Source organism: Natator depressus, chromosome 2 (assembly GCF_965152275.1).
Source record: "Natator depressus isolate rNatDep1 chromosome 2, rNatDep2.hap1, whole genome shotgun sequence".
In the NCBI taxonomy this organism is placed as follows: Eukaryota; Metazoa; Chordata; order Testudines; family Cheloniidae; genus Natator; species Natator depressus.
In genome coordinates, this window is record NC_134235.1 from 226,379,784 (window position 1) to 226,400,097 (window position 20,314).

At 40.9% G+C, this 20,314-nt stretch overlaps 1 protein-coding gene across 3 annotated transcripts in view; it reads left to right on the forward strand.

The window, feature by feature from the left end:
* PLXDC2 (plexin domain containing 2) overlaps positions 1-20,314 on the forward strand; it is a 402,203-nt gene that overhangs the window by 327,017 nt on the left and 54,872 nt on the right. For all 3 annotated transcript variants that reach the window (XM_074946054.1, XM_074946055.1, XM_074946056.1), the window contains exons 8-9: positions 1,484-1,579; positions 2,417-2,498. In XM_074946054.1, coding sequence (XP_074802155.1) covers positions 1,484-1,579; positions 2,417-2,498 — 178 coding nt within the window. The remainder of the gene's footprint in view (positions 1-1,483; positions 1,580-2,416; positions 2,499-20,314) is intronic.

Below are 20,314 nucleotides of genomic sequence, written 5' to 3' on the forward strand. Positions count from 1 at the left end.
GCTTTGACAGCTTTTGCTTGCTGTTGGTGGCAGCACATGTACTTGTCCTAGCAAAGCTCACGTACTCAGGCCAAACTGTGCTCTTCAAGCACAGTAGCTAGGTGTATCTCCGAGTGCACTCTAGCACATCTTGTAGGAATTCATATTTATTGCTGTTAATGTGTTTATTTCAGTGTATAATAAATATATAAGTAAAAACTTTTTGCATCTGAAAGAAGTGGCCACGACCTTCTGACCAGAAGAAGCTGGGGAAAATACTTTCTTTTTGTGACAGCTGCTATATGATTTCCTAACAACATTTGGGGATGCAACAATACTCTTAAAGTCCAAAGCAGAATGGCTGATAAAAACATGTCCCTCACACCAACCATATGGCTGTGCCCCATTTGCATGGTGCAGAATTGGCAACACAAGCCTGCCTAAGCATAGGTTTGTGGTTCTCTGTATTATTTTCTCCTCCCATCAGCTCAGCTGACAAAACTGACCAAGAGAATCCATTAATCCAATGTCTGAATCTGCTCATTTCTCTTCTGTCCTAATCGTACTGAAGTGAGAGTGTTTGCAGTGATTTAAATGGAAGCTTGATCAGGCCTCTGACAAAAAATTAACCTTGAATCCAAGGCCTACGGAAATGGTCAATCATTATAATGTAAGACCAGTAGTATAGTCTATCCTTCTAATTTGCAAATGTTCTGGTCTGCTTTGCAGCCATACACTTAATATCTGGAATATTGAAGATGACTAGAATAAATAATACAACAGTGAATAGGAAACTAACAATCAACTGATTTTTCTTTTTACATTTCCCTTCTGTTGCTTTGGGCTTGTGTGTTCAAAGCCTGTCTAAACAGTACACTTATAACTTTGCAGAGAATCTTCTGCTTTGAGAAACATACCTGATTTCAGTTTACGGAGTGATTTCACATGCAGCTGCCTTTTTAGTAATACTTTTCTTAGCTCCTTTAACATTTTTCATTTTTTTAATATTAAAAACGTTCTAATCCAATACTTTTGAGCAAAGGCTGCAGTATTAAGATGTGAAGTAACTTCCAGCTAACAAATAAATTAAGTGATTAAACCATTTTTGTTTGCACATTTTGAGAACAAATGGCATTCCGACAGTATGTTTCTGTAAGCCATCTAGCTTGGGAAACATCTTCTGGGAGTAAATATCTGAAATATAGTCTAATATGAATTTGAGTATCAGCTTTAGAAGTTCTGCCTAAATGAGTTAATGAGATGGCTGAGAGCTCATTCAGCATTTTCATAGTCCTTTATTGGTGAAAGTCTCTGATGGTTTCTCAAATGAATCTCCCACTCTAGAGCTGTTAAATTAAAATTGCGTCATGGGGGAAATGTGCTCTGTGTGTGTGTGTGTGTGTAGTATAGCAAGCAACTGGCAAACCCATTGGTTTTTCACAGGATGCAGCTTGCAAAACAATAAGATATGAAAATATCTCCTCCCTGTTTTCCTCCCTGATAGATGTCCGTAGAAGAACAATTTATGAATACCACAGGGTGGAGCTACAAATGTCAAAGATTACCAATCTGTCAGCTGTTGAGATGATACCTCTACCTAGTAAGTAAAATTTAATATGGACAGGTCCAAAATAGTTGGAAAATGCAGCATTCCAAAATATTTTCCTAGAATCTGAGGGTTTGAAAACTTTATATAGCTGAGTCAAGTAAGTTAACAGATCAGAGTTTTATCATAACTGCCAGAAGATCTGGAATGATAACTGCACTAAATGATTTTCCAATGAGTGTCTATATATCCATTGTTTGCTTCATGAAGAAAGGGAGTAAATTACAAGATTGTGAGTCAAACACAAAAACTTATGTGTGCAGTGCAGCCCAACTTAAATGAACACACAAACAAGTTTTGCAATTCATCCACCTTCTTTGCTCAAGGTAAACCTACATTGTTTAGAAATCTTAGCATTTAAATGGCCAGCTGTACTACTATGATACACTGAAAGTAGCTATCACCCTTTTTTCTTAATCCAGTTATAGTTCTTACACACTTTCCTGCCAGTCTTCTTATCAGCATATGTCTAAATGTTAGCTATACCCAGAAATGTAAGAATGAAAAGGAAAGAGAGTTAAAGAAATAACTTAATACTTAACAGTAAAATAAAAAATTAGCAACTTGAGTGAAAGGAGGTTTTTGGAAATGGGATTAAATTTACAAATGGAAAACAAATTAAATCCTGAAGATCAAAATTACCTTCTCTGCATATATCTGTACAGTACATGCTAACAGGCTATCTTTTATATGTCATGCTGCACATCTGAGAGCCCAGTGATCGCTTAAATATATTTTTGGAGAGGATTTATTCTTGCTTTGTACATGTAGTAAGAATTGTCTATAAGATTAATAGGTGTATTAATTTTTATTTATTTATCCATCTCCCAGCCTGTCTCCAGTTTAACAGCTGTGGTTCCTGTGTCACTGCCCAGATTGGCTTCAACTGCAGCTGGTGTAATAAACTCCAAAGGTAAAGAGCCTTGTTTCTTTGGCCTTTGATATACGGCCATGCTCAAAATGTATTCAAAAAAAGTTTGACCTTATATGATTCAGAATATAGGACTTGTTCTTTTGGGAATTTATTTGCTGAGGAAAGACAAGGGGGATGCTTTTGGCATTGTAATATACAGTATCATCCTAAAGTAATATTGTTCATCACTATGAACCTCAGCAGCTCCCATTAGCAGCAACACATCACTACCCCATTTAACTTTAATAAAGAAAGCTAGGAAAGAAGGGCCCAAGGGCTGACAGAGCAAGCATATGTTTCTCAGAGTTCCTACCATTATTTCCATACTCTTATCTGAAGTTCTAATTATCTTTGGTTTAAAGTGGCCGATAGAAACCATAATTAAATTCATATTTGCTCCTTGTATGTCATCAGAAAGAAATGTCACTGCATGCAGAGGCCAAGGGGCGAGTATGTAAATGTAGCTATAAAACCCTGCTGGTCCCCCAAACAGGGATGAGACTGACACAACTAGGAGTTTAAAAAAAAAAAAAAGTCTTTGAGCCTCTCATCATGGTTAGTGAACATTTTGGGTCTCATCATCCCCTCACTGCTACATTCACTCTGACAGTCATGTCAGCTGCAGGAGCCATTTGGAAGCTTTATGGAATAGCTGAAGTGTAAAGAGCATAATGACAACTCTGTGATCGTGGCTTTTCAAAAAGTTCTTCATTTGCTGACCTTGGTATCTAGAATTAAACAGCCATTCAGTTATGTAAAATACAATATAGTTATGGATGTGAATTATTTGTGTTTTGCTTTTCAACCTCAGAGATTAAGGACACAAGTCTTATTTATAAAGTGTATGAATAATGAAAGGAGAAAAGGCTATTAGCATTTTAAAAGTGTGCAGTTATTTAACAGGGTGCTGAAAGACAGGCAAATAGTTGATGAAGGTGGTATGGAATTAAGAATTTGTGGTAGTTTATATTTCTATTTTCCTAAGCCGCTTCACTTGAAGTAGGTTTGTATCAAAGCTTGCTGCAAATCAGTTTTGTCCACTTATTTTGCCAGACAGCCTTGATAAGGTATTTTATCTACTTCACATTGTATCATGCAGCATGACAAATGTTGTACAGAATAAAAATATACACCTAGTAGCAGGCTATTCCAAGGAAAGGCTAAGTGAGCAGGCCTTGCAAGTGTGCCCCAGTTGCTTGGTGTGAAGTTTAGTCTTAGGATTTGTTCCTGCTTACACTGAAGCATGAACATGCATTGACTTAGTTAGGAGCAAGATCTGATGCTTTGGGATCATGTTGCAGTCCTCCTTGCTCAGGTGAAACACCCACTGGAGTGAGTGGGAGCTTTGTTTGTGGAAACAGCAAAGATTGGTCCCTTTATGAAAGTAAAAAAACAAAACCTCCCAGCCATTGTTGTGCAGTTTTTGAAGCATTATGCTGAGCTACCAGAGCATTAGAAGTGCTGCAAAAAAGGCTTGATAAATCAATTCAGCCACTCATGAGTGGCAAGTATGGGGGGCATGAGACTTCGATTTCTATAGAATATAAGTTTTCATTAAAGAGATTCTTGTCCTTCTGGTTGTAGATCACCTTCTATCAAGTATGTAACCTAGTACTATATGGTTTTCTGCAAACAGACAACTCCAGTGCTGTTACAGTGCTCATGGCTTTGACAAGAGGTGGTAGAGTAAAATGAATAGCATGGCACATTTGTCGCTGCTATTTGTGGGTGGGAGTGAAGCTGTCAGTCATTTCATGCTACTTGTGCTTGGGAAATCTCTGACTAGCAGCAGAGGCAGGATCTGAAGTTATTCATGAGAAGGATAAAAAAAAGGAGACTAAGGTTATGTCTGCATACAGAAATTGCACTAGCTTAAATACAATTCATTTAAAAACTGGTTCTATCATTTAGCTTGTGTTTGTAAAATTACTGATAAAAAGCCAGATTCAAACCAATAGAGGAATGGGGGGAGGGATAGCTCAGTGGTTTGAGCATTGGCCTGCTAAACCCAGGGTTGTGAGTTCAATCCTTGAGGGGGCCATTTAGGGATGTGGGGCAAAAATTGGGGATTGGTCCTGCTTTGAGCAGGGGGTTGGATTAGATGACCTCCTGAGGTCCCTTCCAACCCTGATATTCTATGATTCTATGTCCACCCAGGAATTTGCACCTGTTTAACTAAATTAGTTTTTAAACTGATTTTTGTTAAACTGATGAAACTTTATGTATGGATCAGGTCTAAGAGAGGGGAAGACTAACAGAGACCTTTTTGCTCTCTCCAATTCTGCCTGCTGCCAGGAGGCTTGGGGAAGAATAGAGCAGTGGAGACACCTCCCTTAACAGTAGCTAGGAGGCTCTGAGAGAGGAAAAGAGACAAAAAAGCTCCTCCTTTCCATTAGCAACAAAGGAGGTGGGGCTTCAAATTTATCAGACAGCTACTAGCTAGAGCAGGGGTGGGCAAACGTTTTGCCCCGAGGGCCACATTTGTGTGGGGAAATTGCATGCAGGGCCATGAATGTAGGGCTGGGGCAGGGGGTTGGGGTATGGGAAGGAGTGCGGAGTGTGTGTGGGGGTGCAGTGTGCAGGAAGGGGCTCAGGGCAAGGGGTTGGGGCACAGGACAGGTGTGGGGGTGTACGAGGGGGCTCAGGGCAGAGGGTTGGAATGCAGGAGGGGTGCAGGGTGCGGCAGGGGGTTGGGGTGCAGGAGGGGTGCAGGCTGCAGCAGGGGTCTTAGGGCAGGGGGTTGGGGTGCAGGAGGGGTGTGGCAGGGGCTCAAGGCAGGGGGTTATGAGGCTCAGGGAAGGGGGTTGGGGTGCGGGATGCAGGAGGGTTTCGGGGTGCAGGTTTCAGGGTGGCAGCAGCACACAGCGAGGCTACGACAGGCTCCCTGCCTGCCCTGGCCCCACGCTGCTCCCAGAAGTCTCTGCAGCCCCTGGGGGAGGTGGGGGCAGAGGGCTCCGTGCTCTGCCCTCGCCGGCGGGTACCTCCCCGAAGCTCCCATTGGCCGTGGTTTCCCATTTCCGGCCAATGGGAGCTGCAGGAGGCGGTGCCTGCAGGCGAGGGCAACGCGTAGAGCCCTCTGCCACACCTCCTCCCTCCAGGGGCCATAGGGACATGGTGCCAATACCATGGGCCGGATTCAAAGCCCTGACAGGCTGGATTCGGCTCACGGGCCGTAGTTTGCCTACCCCGAGCTAGAGACTGGTACAAAAGATGGACAGTGAATTCTCCACTGCTGTGCACCTCATGCAGTCATTTACTTGGGAATACAGCACTGTTAGATCAAAATAGTGGCAATGTTTTACACCCTCTTTGCATAGCTGTAAATGACATGGAATTGCCAGGCAGGATCAAGGGAGAGCACCCTGATAAAAACCTCAGCACTGGAGCCCTGCATGAGGCTATTTTTTTAATCCCACTCTCATCCCACCCCGTAATACCCACTCCCACTTCCACCTGCTCCCGCATTGTTTCGTGCAGTTTTATCCCACTCCCAACTGCAAAAACTTTAGATCCTGAAAATTCCTCAACAGACAGATTCCCCCATGCTCTTAAAATAACCAAAAACAAACAAAACAAAACAAAAACATGGTCAGTTAATATTAGGGCTGTCAATTAATCGCAGTTAGCTCATGCAATTAACTCAAAAAAATTAATCGCAATTAATCACACTTATAACAATAGAATACCAATTGAAATGTATTAAATATTTTTTATGTTTTTCTACGTTTTCAATATTGATTTCAATTACAACACAGAATACAAAGTGTACAATGCTCACTTTATATTATTATTTTTGCTTACAAATATATGCACTGTAAAAATGATAAAAGAAATAGTATTTTTCAGTTTACCTAATACAAGTACTGAAGTGCAATCTCTTTATTGTAGATAGGGGTCGGGGCAGCCAGGGACAGGGGGGGGGTTGGATAGGGTGTGAGGGTCCTGGGGGGGAGGGGGCGGTCAGGGAACAAGGAGCGAGGGGGGGGGATTGGATGGGTTAGGGGTTCTGAGGGGGGCAGTCAGGGGTGGGAAGTGGGAGGGGGCAGATAGGGGGCAGGAACCAGGCTGTTTGGGGAGGCACAGCCTTCCCTACTCGGTCCTCCAGGCAGTTTTGCAACCCTGGTGTGGCCCTCAGGTCAAAAAGTTTGCCCATCCCTGGCTTACACAGAGACTTGAAGAAGAGCTCTGTATAAGCTCAAAACCTCCTCTCTCTCTCTCACCAACAGAAGTTAGTCCAATAAAAGATATTATCTCACCCAGTTCCAAAATGGGCAGTTCTGAATAACTATAAAGCATAAAATATCCAATGGTGTGCAGCACGAAATGTAGCTGAATGGTATCAGAAATTTAATGCAATGCATAGTAGTAATTAGGAAGCACATTACAATGTATCAATCATCAAATGCAAGTTCTGCTCTCAACTTGCAAAATGTTTTCTCCTTACCAGCATCTTAGATTGCTTTATGCAACATTTTGGTCCAGTGATTCTCTTATGTTATCCGGCCACTCTTCAAAGATGTCCACATTGTCCAAAGGATGATTATTTTTACAAATTACAGTCATTGCCTTCTTGCCTTGATACTGTGAAGGGAGTGAATTCATTTTCACAGTCTAGCTTGCATTTCAAGGGAAGGTGAGTTTGGAGCATGACAAATACACATCAAGTTCCCCAACACCCACTTTTGGGTAATCTATTGCCATATTTTATAACCTGGTTGGCAACTATATTTTGTGTTTCTTGACAGCAGCAAAATGCTCCAAATCATGAGCTTCAGTTCCAGCAAGTATTTTTGTTCTTTAAAAGCCAAAATTAGCTTTGGTAAAATATTTCACTGTTATGTGTGGTAAAGGAATACAAACTCGATTAAGATAGCTGAATTTCCTGGTCAAAAATTGCTAAGGATAGATTGTTGGGTGTGGCTTCATCCCAAGTACTCCATTTTTTCTGTGAACCATTGTGTATCAATTGTAATTCTTGTAAAATAATACAGCCCTGGATTTTTATCTCCCATTGGGATAAATATTGTACCTCTGCAGTGGAGCAGAATCTATTTGGGAAAACAGATAAAATACCACATGAACTATTAACATAGGCATTTTGAAAGTGCTTAAGAATATACAGAAAATTAATATTTAATTTTGGAGGGAATACTTGCAGAATTTTTTCAAGTAGTCATAAGAAGGTACTTTGGAAACTACAAGACAAGCCCATCCACAATAATCAAAATTGAAAGACTTTTGATGAGTAATGGATCTGACTCCTGTAAAGTAGATAATGGCCCTAAAAACTGTTTTAACAGATTGAGTCAAGAAACAGGACAGGAAATAACAGAATCTCCTTCCTTATACTCAGAGTCCATAGAGGAAGGCAATTAACATTTACTGTGATACCCTGAATACAGCATTTAACTTGGGCATTGGGAAGTCCTGCCATTGTCAAGTAAGGAGCAGGGAAGCAGTGAATTTATTTCCCAGTGATCAGAATGTGATAAATCAAGATCCACAAGGGGCTTCAATGGCCATTGAAATGGTCTCCTAGAGAAGCAAAGAAGCTGGGACAATAAGCAGATATTCTAAAGTGAGATTGCTTAGAGCATGTAAGCTAATAAACAAATACCAAACAAGCATCTCTTCAGTATAAAGTAAAACTCTTTTACACTCCCACAGCCCCTTTTTCTTCAGGACAGCATTTAGCAAAGCTACGTTACTACTAAACACAGCATTCTGTATTTTTTGTCTCCCATGCACAGTACAATACAATTAAAATTTTTTATTGTGTCATTCGTATGACCAAGCACAGTTGTTACACAATAAAATCTTTATTCAAAGGTCTTGTCTACCCAGAAGAAATCCACCGGCACAGCTATTCTGGAATAATTATTCCAGTATGATTTAGCTATTCCTGAATAACTCTCCTGCATGGACTCTCTATTCTGGAATAAAAATGATTTTACTTTTTTCAGCAGAATAGAATGTCCACATGGGGAGCTATTCCAGAATAGCTATTGCAGAATACCTTAGTCCACAGAAGCTATGCCGGTAACTTTCCCCATGTAGATGAGCCCCAAGAGTGTGAAAGTAGACATGAATGTGAGGCCAGGGTAGACAATAATTGACTCCAGGGCAGGGTGCTTGCTGAGAGCTCCCCAGTTGTACACTGTGGGGAAAAATGGGATCTGAGCTGAATTTTTGAGATGGGGTGTGAATGAAGAGAGGGTAGTCTGTTCTCGGTAGCTGTTCTGGCATCAGCAAAAAGATCAGCTTCCCACAAAGTGATCAGAGGGAGAGGGTGAGAAATAACACCCAGGGCTGTTTTTGGAGGGAACTGTATATTTACTATAGAATAGTTATATTTAGTACTTGTATTACTTTACATCCATAGATCTAAATGTGTCTTACCCCGGTGCATAAACATTTTTATCCCCATTATACAGATTAGGAAATATAAGTACAGAAAAGTGAAGATTTAATTTTTCAAAAGCATCCCCTAACTTTGGGAGTCACCACATTGGGTGCCCAGTTTCACACTCCCAGCAGCCAGGGAGAACCAGAAATGAGCTGCTTAACAGAAATAGACAAAACACAAAACTTGGCAGTAATAGGGGACTTCAACTACCCAGACATCTGTTGGAAAAGCAATATGGCAAAACACAAAATTTCCATTAAGTTCTTAGAATGTATTGGGGACAACTTTTTGTTTCAGAAAGTGGAGGAAGAAACCAAAGGGGGGGGATGGCATTTTAGGCTTGATTCTGACCAACAGAAAGGAATTGGTAGCAAGTCTGATGGTGGAAGGCAATTTGGGTGCATGTGATCATGAGACGATAGATTACATGAGTCTAAGGAAAGGAAGGAGAGAGAGCAGTGGAATAAGGACAATGGACTTCAAAAAAGAAGACTTCAACCAACTCAGAGAACTGATAGGCAAGGTCTCATGGGAAGATAATCTAAAAGGAGAGAGGAATTCAGGAGAGCTGGCAGGTTTTCAAGGAGACAGTATTAAAGGGCACAACTGCAAACTATCCTGATGCAAAGGAGAGCTAGGAAAAAAATAGTAGGAGGCCAAGGTGGCTTCATGAAGAGCTCTTTAATGACATGCGTGCCTCAGCGCTTTCCTGACTCTGGGCCACAGTGATAAGGAGTAGGAGAAAATAATCCTCTCCCATGTGCCGGTGTTGACACTAGTAATGGCACCTGTTATGCAAACCAGGAAGTTATTCTTGTGTTTTAAATGATGTGCTCAGCACGAAGTCAAAAGTCCGAAAGGCTTTTGAGAAGGATCCCAGTGATGTCATGTAAAGTCTTGATATTTCTGAGTTCTCTTTATTACAATCACATCTTCTACCTAAACCGATACCGAGGAAATACATTATTTTGCATTCCAAGCTGAATAACTGGAAGGGGGGAAAAGCAAGTTTGGGAACTTGCTCTTCTCAGGAAAATGATTTTAAACTGAAATATTATTTGATATTTTTTGTAGATACCTTTATAGTAGCTCCATGTTGATATACAAAACAATACCGTATCGCTCTACATTTAGATCTCTGGGTAAGCCTGAAATGTTCTTGCTTGCTTTTTTCTTCTTCTTTTCAGTAGCAGTTTCAAATATATTAAGGTTAGTTTTAAATCTGATTTTTGGATCTGAAAATTTCCAACATTCAGGGTGTTGGGGAGGGGTTTGTTTTGATTTAGACCTATCTGTACCATAAATATTTTCATATAAGCTTTTGGGGCAGGTTACTGTAATATAAATAATAATCAGGTGTGACCATGTTGCTTGTCCACCCACCCCCCATAAAAAAATTAAAAGAACAGAGCAGGGAGAGATATTTTATAAAGACACTGAATTAGATGAGAGTTAATAATATTAAAGGCCACTTTTTCAAAAGAGATCGGGACTAAAATTTCCAGTGCTCAGTATGCACAATCCAGGCCAGGCTCACAAAAGTGCTCGGTCAACACCCAGAAGCTCCCATTGTGACATGCATTATGCTAAACACTTTTGTAAATCTGGCCCTTACTGTGGATGCTAAGCTTTCTTGAAAATCGTGGCCCGTTTGTGTTGTGGTTGTGGTGTTCCTTCAAACTTCATAGATCCACCCTTGGGAGCATTGAGATGCAGGGAGGTGTCCATCGTCCAGTGTCTCACGTAATTGACCATTCAGATAGTTAAATCTGAATGATCCTGGCTCCTTTTTAAACACTTTTATTTTTTGTAATTTGGTGGAGTTTTCTTTCTTTTTTCCCCTTGTGCATGTTAAATATTTATAATCAGAATTAAGTGTGGGAGGTGTTGATTTATATTATGGATATTTTTACCGCAGCCCAATTTTAAGTGACAGCAATGGGCCGCTATAACAAAATCAGGTACAAGATCTGATCTCCTGAGTTACAAAGAAAGAAAATGAAGAATTTGTACCGATTAGGTAAACCACCAGAGGCAGCATACATAACCCAATGAACATTGTCGATTCATATACAAATGACAAGGAAAATCTAATTTGAAATGTTTTATAAGGGCTAGAGATTTCAAACAATGTGTGTTCCCTAAACACTAGCGCATTCTAGCAGCATGCAGAAAATTATGAAAGTGAGACCCAATTTGCTGATCGTTTTGCTGCTTCAAGCAAAGAAAAGTGGGGGAAAATTGTCCAGATTCTGGCTCCCTCGATAATTAATATTCCAGTTACAGTGTTTCTTTTGGGAGTGGTGCTGGAGTGGCTTTATATGAAAAATGAACAAACATGCAGAGTTCTAACATCTAGGTCTATTGTGGCAGTCTATTGAATCAGCTCAAATTTGTCCCTATGCTAAACTGAAGATAATGCTAGTGCTGTTTTTCCTGCTTGGGGCCAGTTGCTGCCCAGATTATACCACAATCACATTGAAATTCATGAGGTAAAGAATTTGGCCCTTCCTTGGGGAGAGTGCTTTGATTTTAACACAGTGTTTTGTTTTCTTCTTTTTTAGAGATCCTCTTGCGATAGGGAGGGGGTCTTTTAAATCAAGTGCAACAAAAGTGTCAGGAATGATAAGTTTTGTATGGGGAAATGTGTCAGCCCCTGATATGCTGCTGATAACTAGAACTGTATTTTATGGAGCAGAAAATTGCTCCACACCCAACTTCTTCAATTCCCTTCCAAGCTGCTTTTTTCTTAATTTGACAAGCTAATCTGAACGCATGAACTGCATGAAACTGTAAGGAAATTAGCATTCAATAATTGAGAATTTGGTATGCATGGCAAACCTGATGGAGTAAAGCAAGAAAAGAAAGCAGCACAGGACTGTTCAATGAACAAAACATTTCCTCAAACTGGGGTGAACTTAGTGATGTTTGGGATGTGATGAAGGGGGCCTTGTAAGATCTTAGAAATAGGTCTCCCACATGGGATGAAAATTGTGTCTTGAAGACAATGTAGAGTGAGTGAAGTTAAAGGCTGTCATTTACAAGTATCATCACTGAATACATATGATTATGAGTCCATAAAGCATTTATATTGAAAGTTAGCCTCTAGCCAGATGAGTTAGACTTTTATTGAGATTTATGCATTGATGAACTGCAGATAAATTAAGCAGTCCTTCTAATACGTAATATCATTGTGTAGCTTTTAGTAGCAGCTGGACTTTATGAAATCATTGTGGAATTGCTGTGGAATCCACAGGACACAAATGTGTGGAGGAAAGCCAACTTACCAAATTATAGTTTATGTATACTTCATGGCTGGTCCATACAGAATTATTTTCTCGGGAAACACCCTGGCATTTTCCTACAGCCTTAGCTTTTTACATCCCTACATATTTCACTCCACAATGTTTCTTTCCTTCCTCACACCTTCTTCTTCTGCAGTCCCTTCAGGTTCTTCTGCTCACTGATAATCCCCAATGCCCAGCTGCTAAGAATGGATATCTAAGCTGCTTGCACTGTTTTGTTAACGTGTCAGTTTATAGTTGTTATTCTCATCTAAATTATTTAGTGGATATGTTCAGGAATCCTGCTCCAGAACAGAAACCTTTCCATTCCTTCCTGGTACAGTGTCACTGAACAAGCTTTTACATATGTTATCAGCTCCTTCCTGTTGAGGCTACTTTCTCCAAAGCTCTAAGTCTGCTCAATATTGAAGAAGGTTCTTAAGAAATGTGGTGTTGAGTCCCAAAACCCTGCTATACTTGATTTTGAGTTTGTCTCCAAACAACTGGCCAAAAGGACGAATGATGTTCCCCCTCCTATGGAATCCTACTCTTGTCAGGATCTTGCTTTTAAGAATGATTTACTGGGAAAGTATAACAATAAACAGGAACAGAGCGAGAGACCCAGCCAAGCCCCACTACTAACATTTCTTGGATAAACACGTGTTGCTCCAAGAGATGATTTTTATTTTCATTCTCCTTTCCTTGCCATTTCTCTTAAAGAATTATAGGGATTTCCTAATAGCCATTGCTTAGAGCTGTTGCTGTGGCTTCAAAGTCTTAGATTATTGGAAAATAATTTTTCATTTTCCTTTCAGTCTAAGGCTTTCTGTGCTGTCTAGTTCTGCAAGAAATCTGGACACAGACTATGGAAGTCACTGCCAGATGAAATAACAATGGCCACCAGCCTTTGCTACTTTCAGACCATTTCAAAATCCATTTCTTTGACTTTTCTTTCCCAGCATAGGCCTCTCAAGCATAACAGGGTCCTCATTCCTGTTGTGTGTTCTGTAAAATAGGTAGGAGATTTTTAAAGACACAAAGGGTAATTAAACATTTAAATCCCATTCACAGTAGGGGAGCTGAGTATCTAACTACCATTTGTGCCTTTGAAAATGTTTATTTTTGCTGGCTGGGTTAGAAGAGAGATTATAACTCTTGTGTTTAGTTTTCATGGAAGATCTTCAGATACAATAGTATGAAACCCTAGATAAATAGCCCATTTTTTTCACTAGAAACACCTATGAAACGTTATGATTCTTTTACATACCAGTAAGCTATTATTGCTCATTTATAATAATGGAACAAAACATTGAAAATGCCCAGTCTTTGATGAGCCATTTGTATCAGGAGTTGAAACTTCCATGCCAGCATAAATCTCTGAAGTCTTAGTACAGTAGAGTTAATTCCTTAATTCCTGCATTGTTTGCTTATCTTGGTACTGCTAAAGCCATAACAGAGAATGTGGCCTTGTGCTATTAAGCTGGCATGTGCCACTGGATGAAATAGTCATTTGCTGTCAGAACTACAGCATGGTCAGTTGGCACAGCAGTTTCCACCATCACGTTTTCTTATGCTTGTTTTTGTACATGGATAGCTTGTATCACACCAAAGCTTGGATTCAGGCATATTCCTATACAACAGGCACCTTGAGAATCTCAGGTGAAATGTGCTCTTTAAATGCTATAATATGGTGTATAAAGATGCTACAGAATATAATGTAATTACAATAAATGTAACAAACTCAACCCAGAGGTCTCGTGGTAATTCTGTTCATTGTCACTATCTGCAAATGGTTAGATCTAGTTATATCATAGGAAGAGTGCAACTGATCCCTGACCGGATGTCTGGTATCACTCAGCCATGACCCCTGCTCCAGCAGGCTGAAGAGTAGCAGTATCAGGCTTTGAAATGATTCCTGCCCCATACTTCCCAGGCAGAATGATGGTGACTAATAAGGAGTTTTTATGTCGGTGGATGACATTCAGGGTTTTGACAGGGAAGAGGAAGAATGTCGGTGGGAATATAATTTAAATGCAAATAAGAAGTCTGCTTGTAAGTAAGCACTACTGGGCTGCAAAAATTCTCCCAATCAATTGCTGGCCAAATTTATAACCAAAGCATTTCTAATTAATTGAATTCCTTATTGTAATCCCAGCACAAATCTGTATTGTGAAAGACAGGAAACTAACTAGCTAGTTTGGTAGTCCTCATTTTCTTACCATTAATTTTACAGTGTTCATATTCAGAAATTCGCATGACAGTTTGGCTAGTATTTTAGTGTGTACGTTACATTCTGACTAGATGGCCTGAAATAAAACAATTGACTGTCTGAATCTCATAGACCCAGATATCTGTTTTAGCCATGGATAAGCTGGGTGGCCACTATTTTGCTAAGTTCTCTTCTGGAAGGACTAACACATTAAAGCTGTGCTTCTGAAAATGACTGGAGCATAACTGGAGACATGTTGACACAGTAGTGCCCTTATAAATACCTTGTTTAAGATAGGGGGAATTAAGGAAGATGCTGCTTTTTGGTGTGAAAGTATTTTAAATGGCATCATGCAGTACTTCAGATCCATAATGATTAAGTAAAATATTCATCCTATCTAAGGTTCCCTGAAAAGTGTCTTTAGGTAAACTTGAAGTCTGTACAGCTGTACATAGAATAAAAATATTAGAGATGAAGACCTACTCAGTCATTTAATTCATTCCCCCCCACAACTGGAAAATTGTTCTCTGTAGCATATATATTTTCAAATGGTTGCCCAGTCCAGTTTTGGATGTTCCAGGTGATAGGGACTCCAGTATTTCCCTTTGGAGGCAATTCCAGTTTCAGAGAATTAAGGGAACTTCTCTCAATATTTGTCCTACGTTTTCCTTTCCTTAATTTCATCCCATTCCTTTACTCTACTCTTTTGTTCCCGACCCCGTAATAGCCTAGTTCTACTAAACTCTTCCAATATAAGCATTATAATATACCAACAAATAAACCATTTGCTTTTCACCAGATACCATAATGTATATTAATGTGTATTTCTAATGAGGAAACTGATGATCCCCAACTGTTCTGTAATTCTTCAGAAATCTTGCTGAGTATTGACTATATCATTTGACTTTGCGCTCGTTTTAGGAAAAAGAGAGTGAGTTAGGTGGGAGGAAAAAACAAATACCTTTCTGAACTTAAAGGTGGCATCATCACAGCTCTCTGAGCAAAGTCAATCATTGGACATTTCAGCCCCTTTTGTTTCATTGCTCTCCTGGGTTGATTAATTCTTTGAGACTCTATAGCAGAGTTCCACATTGTTTTCCTTTGGCTCTGTTTTAATTATCCTCTGCAGTTCATCTTCACAAAAACATCAGTATGAACATAGAGCTTCTAGAATTGTATGGATTCTTAACAAGAATAGGGACGAAAAGATTTCCTATTCCATCAGGCTGCCTAATAAACCTCTTAAACATTGGCAGTCATGAAGGATCATCATATTGTGTAGATTACAACTCTTCCCTCACAGTCCCATCCTCCCATGGACCTCTTAACAACTCTTCCTCCTTGTAGCTGAAATATCTGCATTACCTTTTTGAGTGAGTTAGGACTTGAGAGGGTAACATAGCATTGCAACACCTGAATGTTTCTATAATTCCCCTTTTATTGGTGTAGGCATCACTCCTCAGTGATATTGGGATAGCCACGTTTTCTTTATTAGCTATTCCCGTTACACCATCAGCATAGTTTAGGATGGGTGTGAAAGGGATTAGACACTTCAATTTTGAAGGGACGTGTAGGCCTGCTTTATTGCAAGGAACAATTTTTTCTCCTTTAACTATCAATTCTTCCTGGTTTTCACTCTTTAAAGATGCGCCAGTGAAAAGGTTTCTAATCTAATCTCAGGAGTGGCCCTTCATGTGTGTTAATGGTGAAACAACTACAAAGGGAAGCTGAAAGGCCAGGATCCTTAACCAAGAAAGAGCTGTGCATCCATTGATAATCTATAAAATCACTCAGGGCTTTTATTAGTAGCATATTACAAAGTAAAAGTGTGAATGTAGTCCATGTAAAAATGAAGACCCTTATAGATAGCACTGGTTTGAAGCAGGCACAGTGTGAGCAGGCACTGGGCAAGATTTTTCACATAACTTTCCCAGTGCACCTCAGCTCTGATTTGCAACATTCCTCCTAATCTAGGCATCTTTAGAGCAAAATCCACCGGTTCTAATGGTTTGTACATTGGGTTTTTTAATCAAATGAAAACTCCTTGTTTTTGCACACTTGCCTGTTCCAGAAGTCAGGGTTTCTGGCTCCCTGCCCCCTCTTTATACACCACAGTACGTGCAGTAGTTTTTCTAATGACAAAAACTAAATCCTTATAATTTAACTCCTGAGCAGGCCTCTCGCTGGCTATTCCATCCTCTCCCTGTGGGTTTGCCTTTTAAGTAGGAAAAAGTTATGGTTAGGAAAATGTTAGGAAAACTGATACTACCATATGTAGGTCCTTTCTTATAGGGACCATTTCAAAAATCTAGCTGTAAGGAGAAAACGCTTGCCTTGCCTGCCTGCGAGTGAAAATCTTTGCTTTATTTTTGTCACAAGCACTAGCATTCGTTCCTAGCAGTCATAACCACCTCATTCCTCTCTGCTGCAAAAAACCCGGGGTCTTCTCTCTGAAAAGCAGTCAATCTTTTTTACACTGCTCTGTCTTCAGTGATTCTAACTTTATAGCAGCCATTGACAGAATATTTGTTTTGTCTTTCACCTCTACTCCCTGGGACTTTCTTGTGGCAATTTACAGTGGAGGTTTCTGTAAGAGAGTTGAATTCTTTCCTTTCAGAATGGGCAGAATGAGTGTTTCAAATTTGTACACCGTCAGATAGAAAAGAAACAGGTCCACTCACTTAAAAATGAGAGTGAAGAGCTTATAAGGTGTAGCAGATAAGGTTATGGGGCCAAGCTCTGCTCACCTTATTCACACAAGTAAATCTCATTTCAGTCAAACCATTTTGCTTGCATGAATAGGGTCACCTATTAGTCCATAATACTCAGTAATCAGTTTCTTTGTTTCTGCCTTTACAGAGGGATGTAGTGGAGGTCTCACAGTCTTGGGTCAGTTTTCCAAGGATGATGGCGAAGGGACCTAGGTCAGAGTCAAATTAAGGTGACTTTAGGCCTAAAGATTCTACTTTAGGCCCATACATTGCCCCAGGTCCCAGAGTCTTGTGATTACATCTAAATAGGAGCTCTCAGTTCAAAAGAAAAAAAAAAGTCTGTAATTGAACTTATGACATGAAGTAAAAATGTGCCACAGCTGTAATGGGTGCAGCAACATCTGCAGACAGCCTGAACCGTAGCTCTAGGAGATGTGAACTGTCTCATTCATTTCTATGGTCTGTTAACACTCGGAGCCAGTGCACATGGCAGCCCCGGCAACCCCACCTCAGAAAAGGACTCTATGTGTGCACAGGCCCAGCCCACTTACCAACCCACCCAACAGATGCACCCTGGCCATTGGGGTGCGGGGTCCTGCTACCACAACCCGCTTGTCCTGGAAGGAGAGGAGACCCCTGCTGACACCATGGCTATTCCTGAGTGGGGGGGAAGGTGGGGTGCCACTATTCCTGCGGGGAGAAAGCAGCCCCCTGTTGCTGCTGCTGCCTCTCAAGGAGGGGGTCCTTCTGCCACTACCACTCCCAGGGAGGGTGAGCCCATTGCCTGGGGGCTGGGAGTGGCAGAGCCATGTAAGGCCCTGTGTACTAGGGCACCAGATTGCCTCAATTTGGCCTTGAGCTAGGTTGTATATAGATAATGATGTAACTGTTTATATAAAGGTTAGATTAGTTTACAGCAGACATAGAACCATGTCTAGATTACATATATCAGTGGGTGTTAAAGAAAGTGTATCATCTTGTAGTTAAAGTATTGGAGTCCTGGGCTCTGCTACAGGCTTCCTGTGCGATCTTAGTCAAATCACTTAAAATCCCCCCTGTGCCTCAATTCCTCATCTGTAAAATGGGGATAATTGGCACTTTTTTCTCTCTGTGTTTTAACTGTTAAGTTTGTGACCCCTTTGAGGCAGGGACTAACTCTTACAATGTGTATGCACAGGGTGTAGCACAACAGGGCCCCAGTATCCGTTTAGGCCACTTAGCACAGTTGTGATGCAAACAATAATAAATCAAATGACAAGCAGCAGTAGACTAGGAAATTTAATCATTGTGGGGGATGCTTTGGAGACTATTTTATGGGACAGAATATTTTCTGGAATGCACGGATTGCCAGCAGCCAGCCTGGATTCCTATTCAAGAGGCCCCACTTAGCTGATCAGCAGCAGTTCTGTGGGGGCTGGCTTGGTGAAAGAATTGGGGAGTGAGGCTGCAGGGAGCCTGAGTGACTATGAACACTGACCTTCCTTGCTCTCTCCTTGCTGAGCTGCACCACGTGTCTGCCACTTTTCCCAAAGCAGCAGCCCTTTGATCTGCAGCTGGGAAGAAGCCTACTCCGCTTCCAGCCCCATCCTAGTGAATGGACTTCAGTGCATCCCTTTCCCTGCTTCCAGGGCACTGAGGAACAGACAAAGAGCATGTTCCTTCCCAATGGCCTGCCAAAGGCACTGTTGGGAGGTTAGCAAAGATGGGTTGTATTAAACATTCAGAGCTGGCTACTGCTTGCCATTCAGCCTTCTTCCTAGCAGCCACACTTGCCTGTATTGCTCCCCAAAGCCAGGTCAGACCCCACTGACCAGTTACCTCAGCCAGGTGAGAGAACCCCAGCACAGCTCATGCTGCCACGTGCCATGGAGAAGAGAGGGTGAACGTGCCACTCTTTTGCTGCTGATCTTAGTGCTGCTGCTGATCTTAGCACTGCTCTTGGAAACAGCAGTCTGTTATTTTTCCAGCAGCCTCTGCGATCCTTGTGCACACACTTCAGACCTTGCCTTCTGCTAATGACACAGGAAGCTACCTGCATAGCTAGAGGGAAAGGAAAGAGGAAGTGGTCAGATGCACCAAAAGGAGCTAAATTACTACTTAAAAAATAAATAAACCAAGAAACTCAATCACAGAGCCTCATTATTCTATTTAAAAATAAAAAGACAAATCAGTGAGTGGATAAGCCCAGCTGCACTCTAAAGGAAGTCAGAGTCAAACTTTATTTAGAAAGCTATTATAAAATAGTCAAATATATAATGGTCAAACTGGACAGTCTCTACGTAAAAGAATAAATGGACACAAATCAGACGTCAAGAATTATAACATTCAAAAACCAGTCGGAGAACACTTCAATCTCTCTGGTCACTCGATTACAGACCTAAAAGGTGCAATTCTTCAACAAAAAAACTTCAACGAGACTCCAACGAGAGACTGCTGAATTGGAACTAATTTGCAAACTGGATACAATTAACTTAGGCTTGAATAGAGACTGGGAGTGGATGGGTCATTACACAAAGTAAAACTATTTCCCCATGTTTATTTCCCCCCCACACCCCCCACTGTTCCTCACACGTTCTTGTCAACTGCTGGAAATGGCCCACCTTGATTATCACTACCAAAGGTTTTCTCCCCCCGCACCGCTCTCCTGCTGGTATTAGCTCATCTTAAGTGATCACTCTCATTACATTGTGTATGATAACACCCATTGTTTCATGTTCTCTGTGTATATAAATCTCCCCACTGTATTTTCCACTGAATGCATCCGATGAAGTGAGCTGTAGCTCATGAAAGCTTATGCTCAAATAAATTTGTTAGTCTCTAAGGTGCCACAAGTCCTCCTTTTCTCTTTGCGAATACAGACTAAAACGGCTGCTACTCTGAAACCTATTATATAAAGCTTATCACTTATTTATTTATCCATGGGAGGGGAGGAGGGGAGTCTGCTGATTGGTGGTGGGGAAAAGTAAATGTATTGCCTGAGGAGGTAGTCATCCTGGGAGATCTCACTCTGAAATTAAAGTGGCTATGTGGAAAAGAGATAAAAGGATTCAGACTTGTAAGCCAAGGTGATTGTAAGAAAGTAATTGTCATGCTGCGGTTAAGAAGCCAGAACTACATAGGTGGTCCCAATAGTAATATTAGGATTCAGGACCTGATTCCCCACTCCCTTGCACCATGGGGAAGCCATTTACACCTGGGCAAAGTGG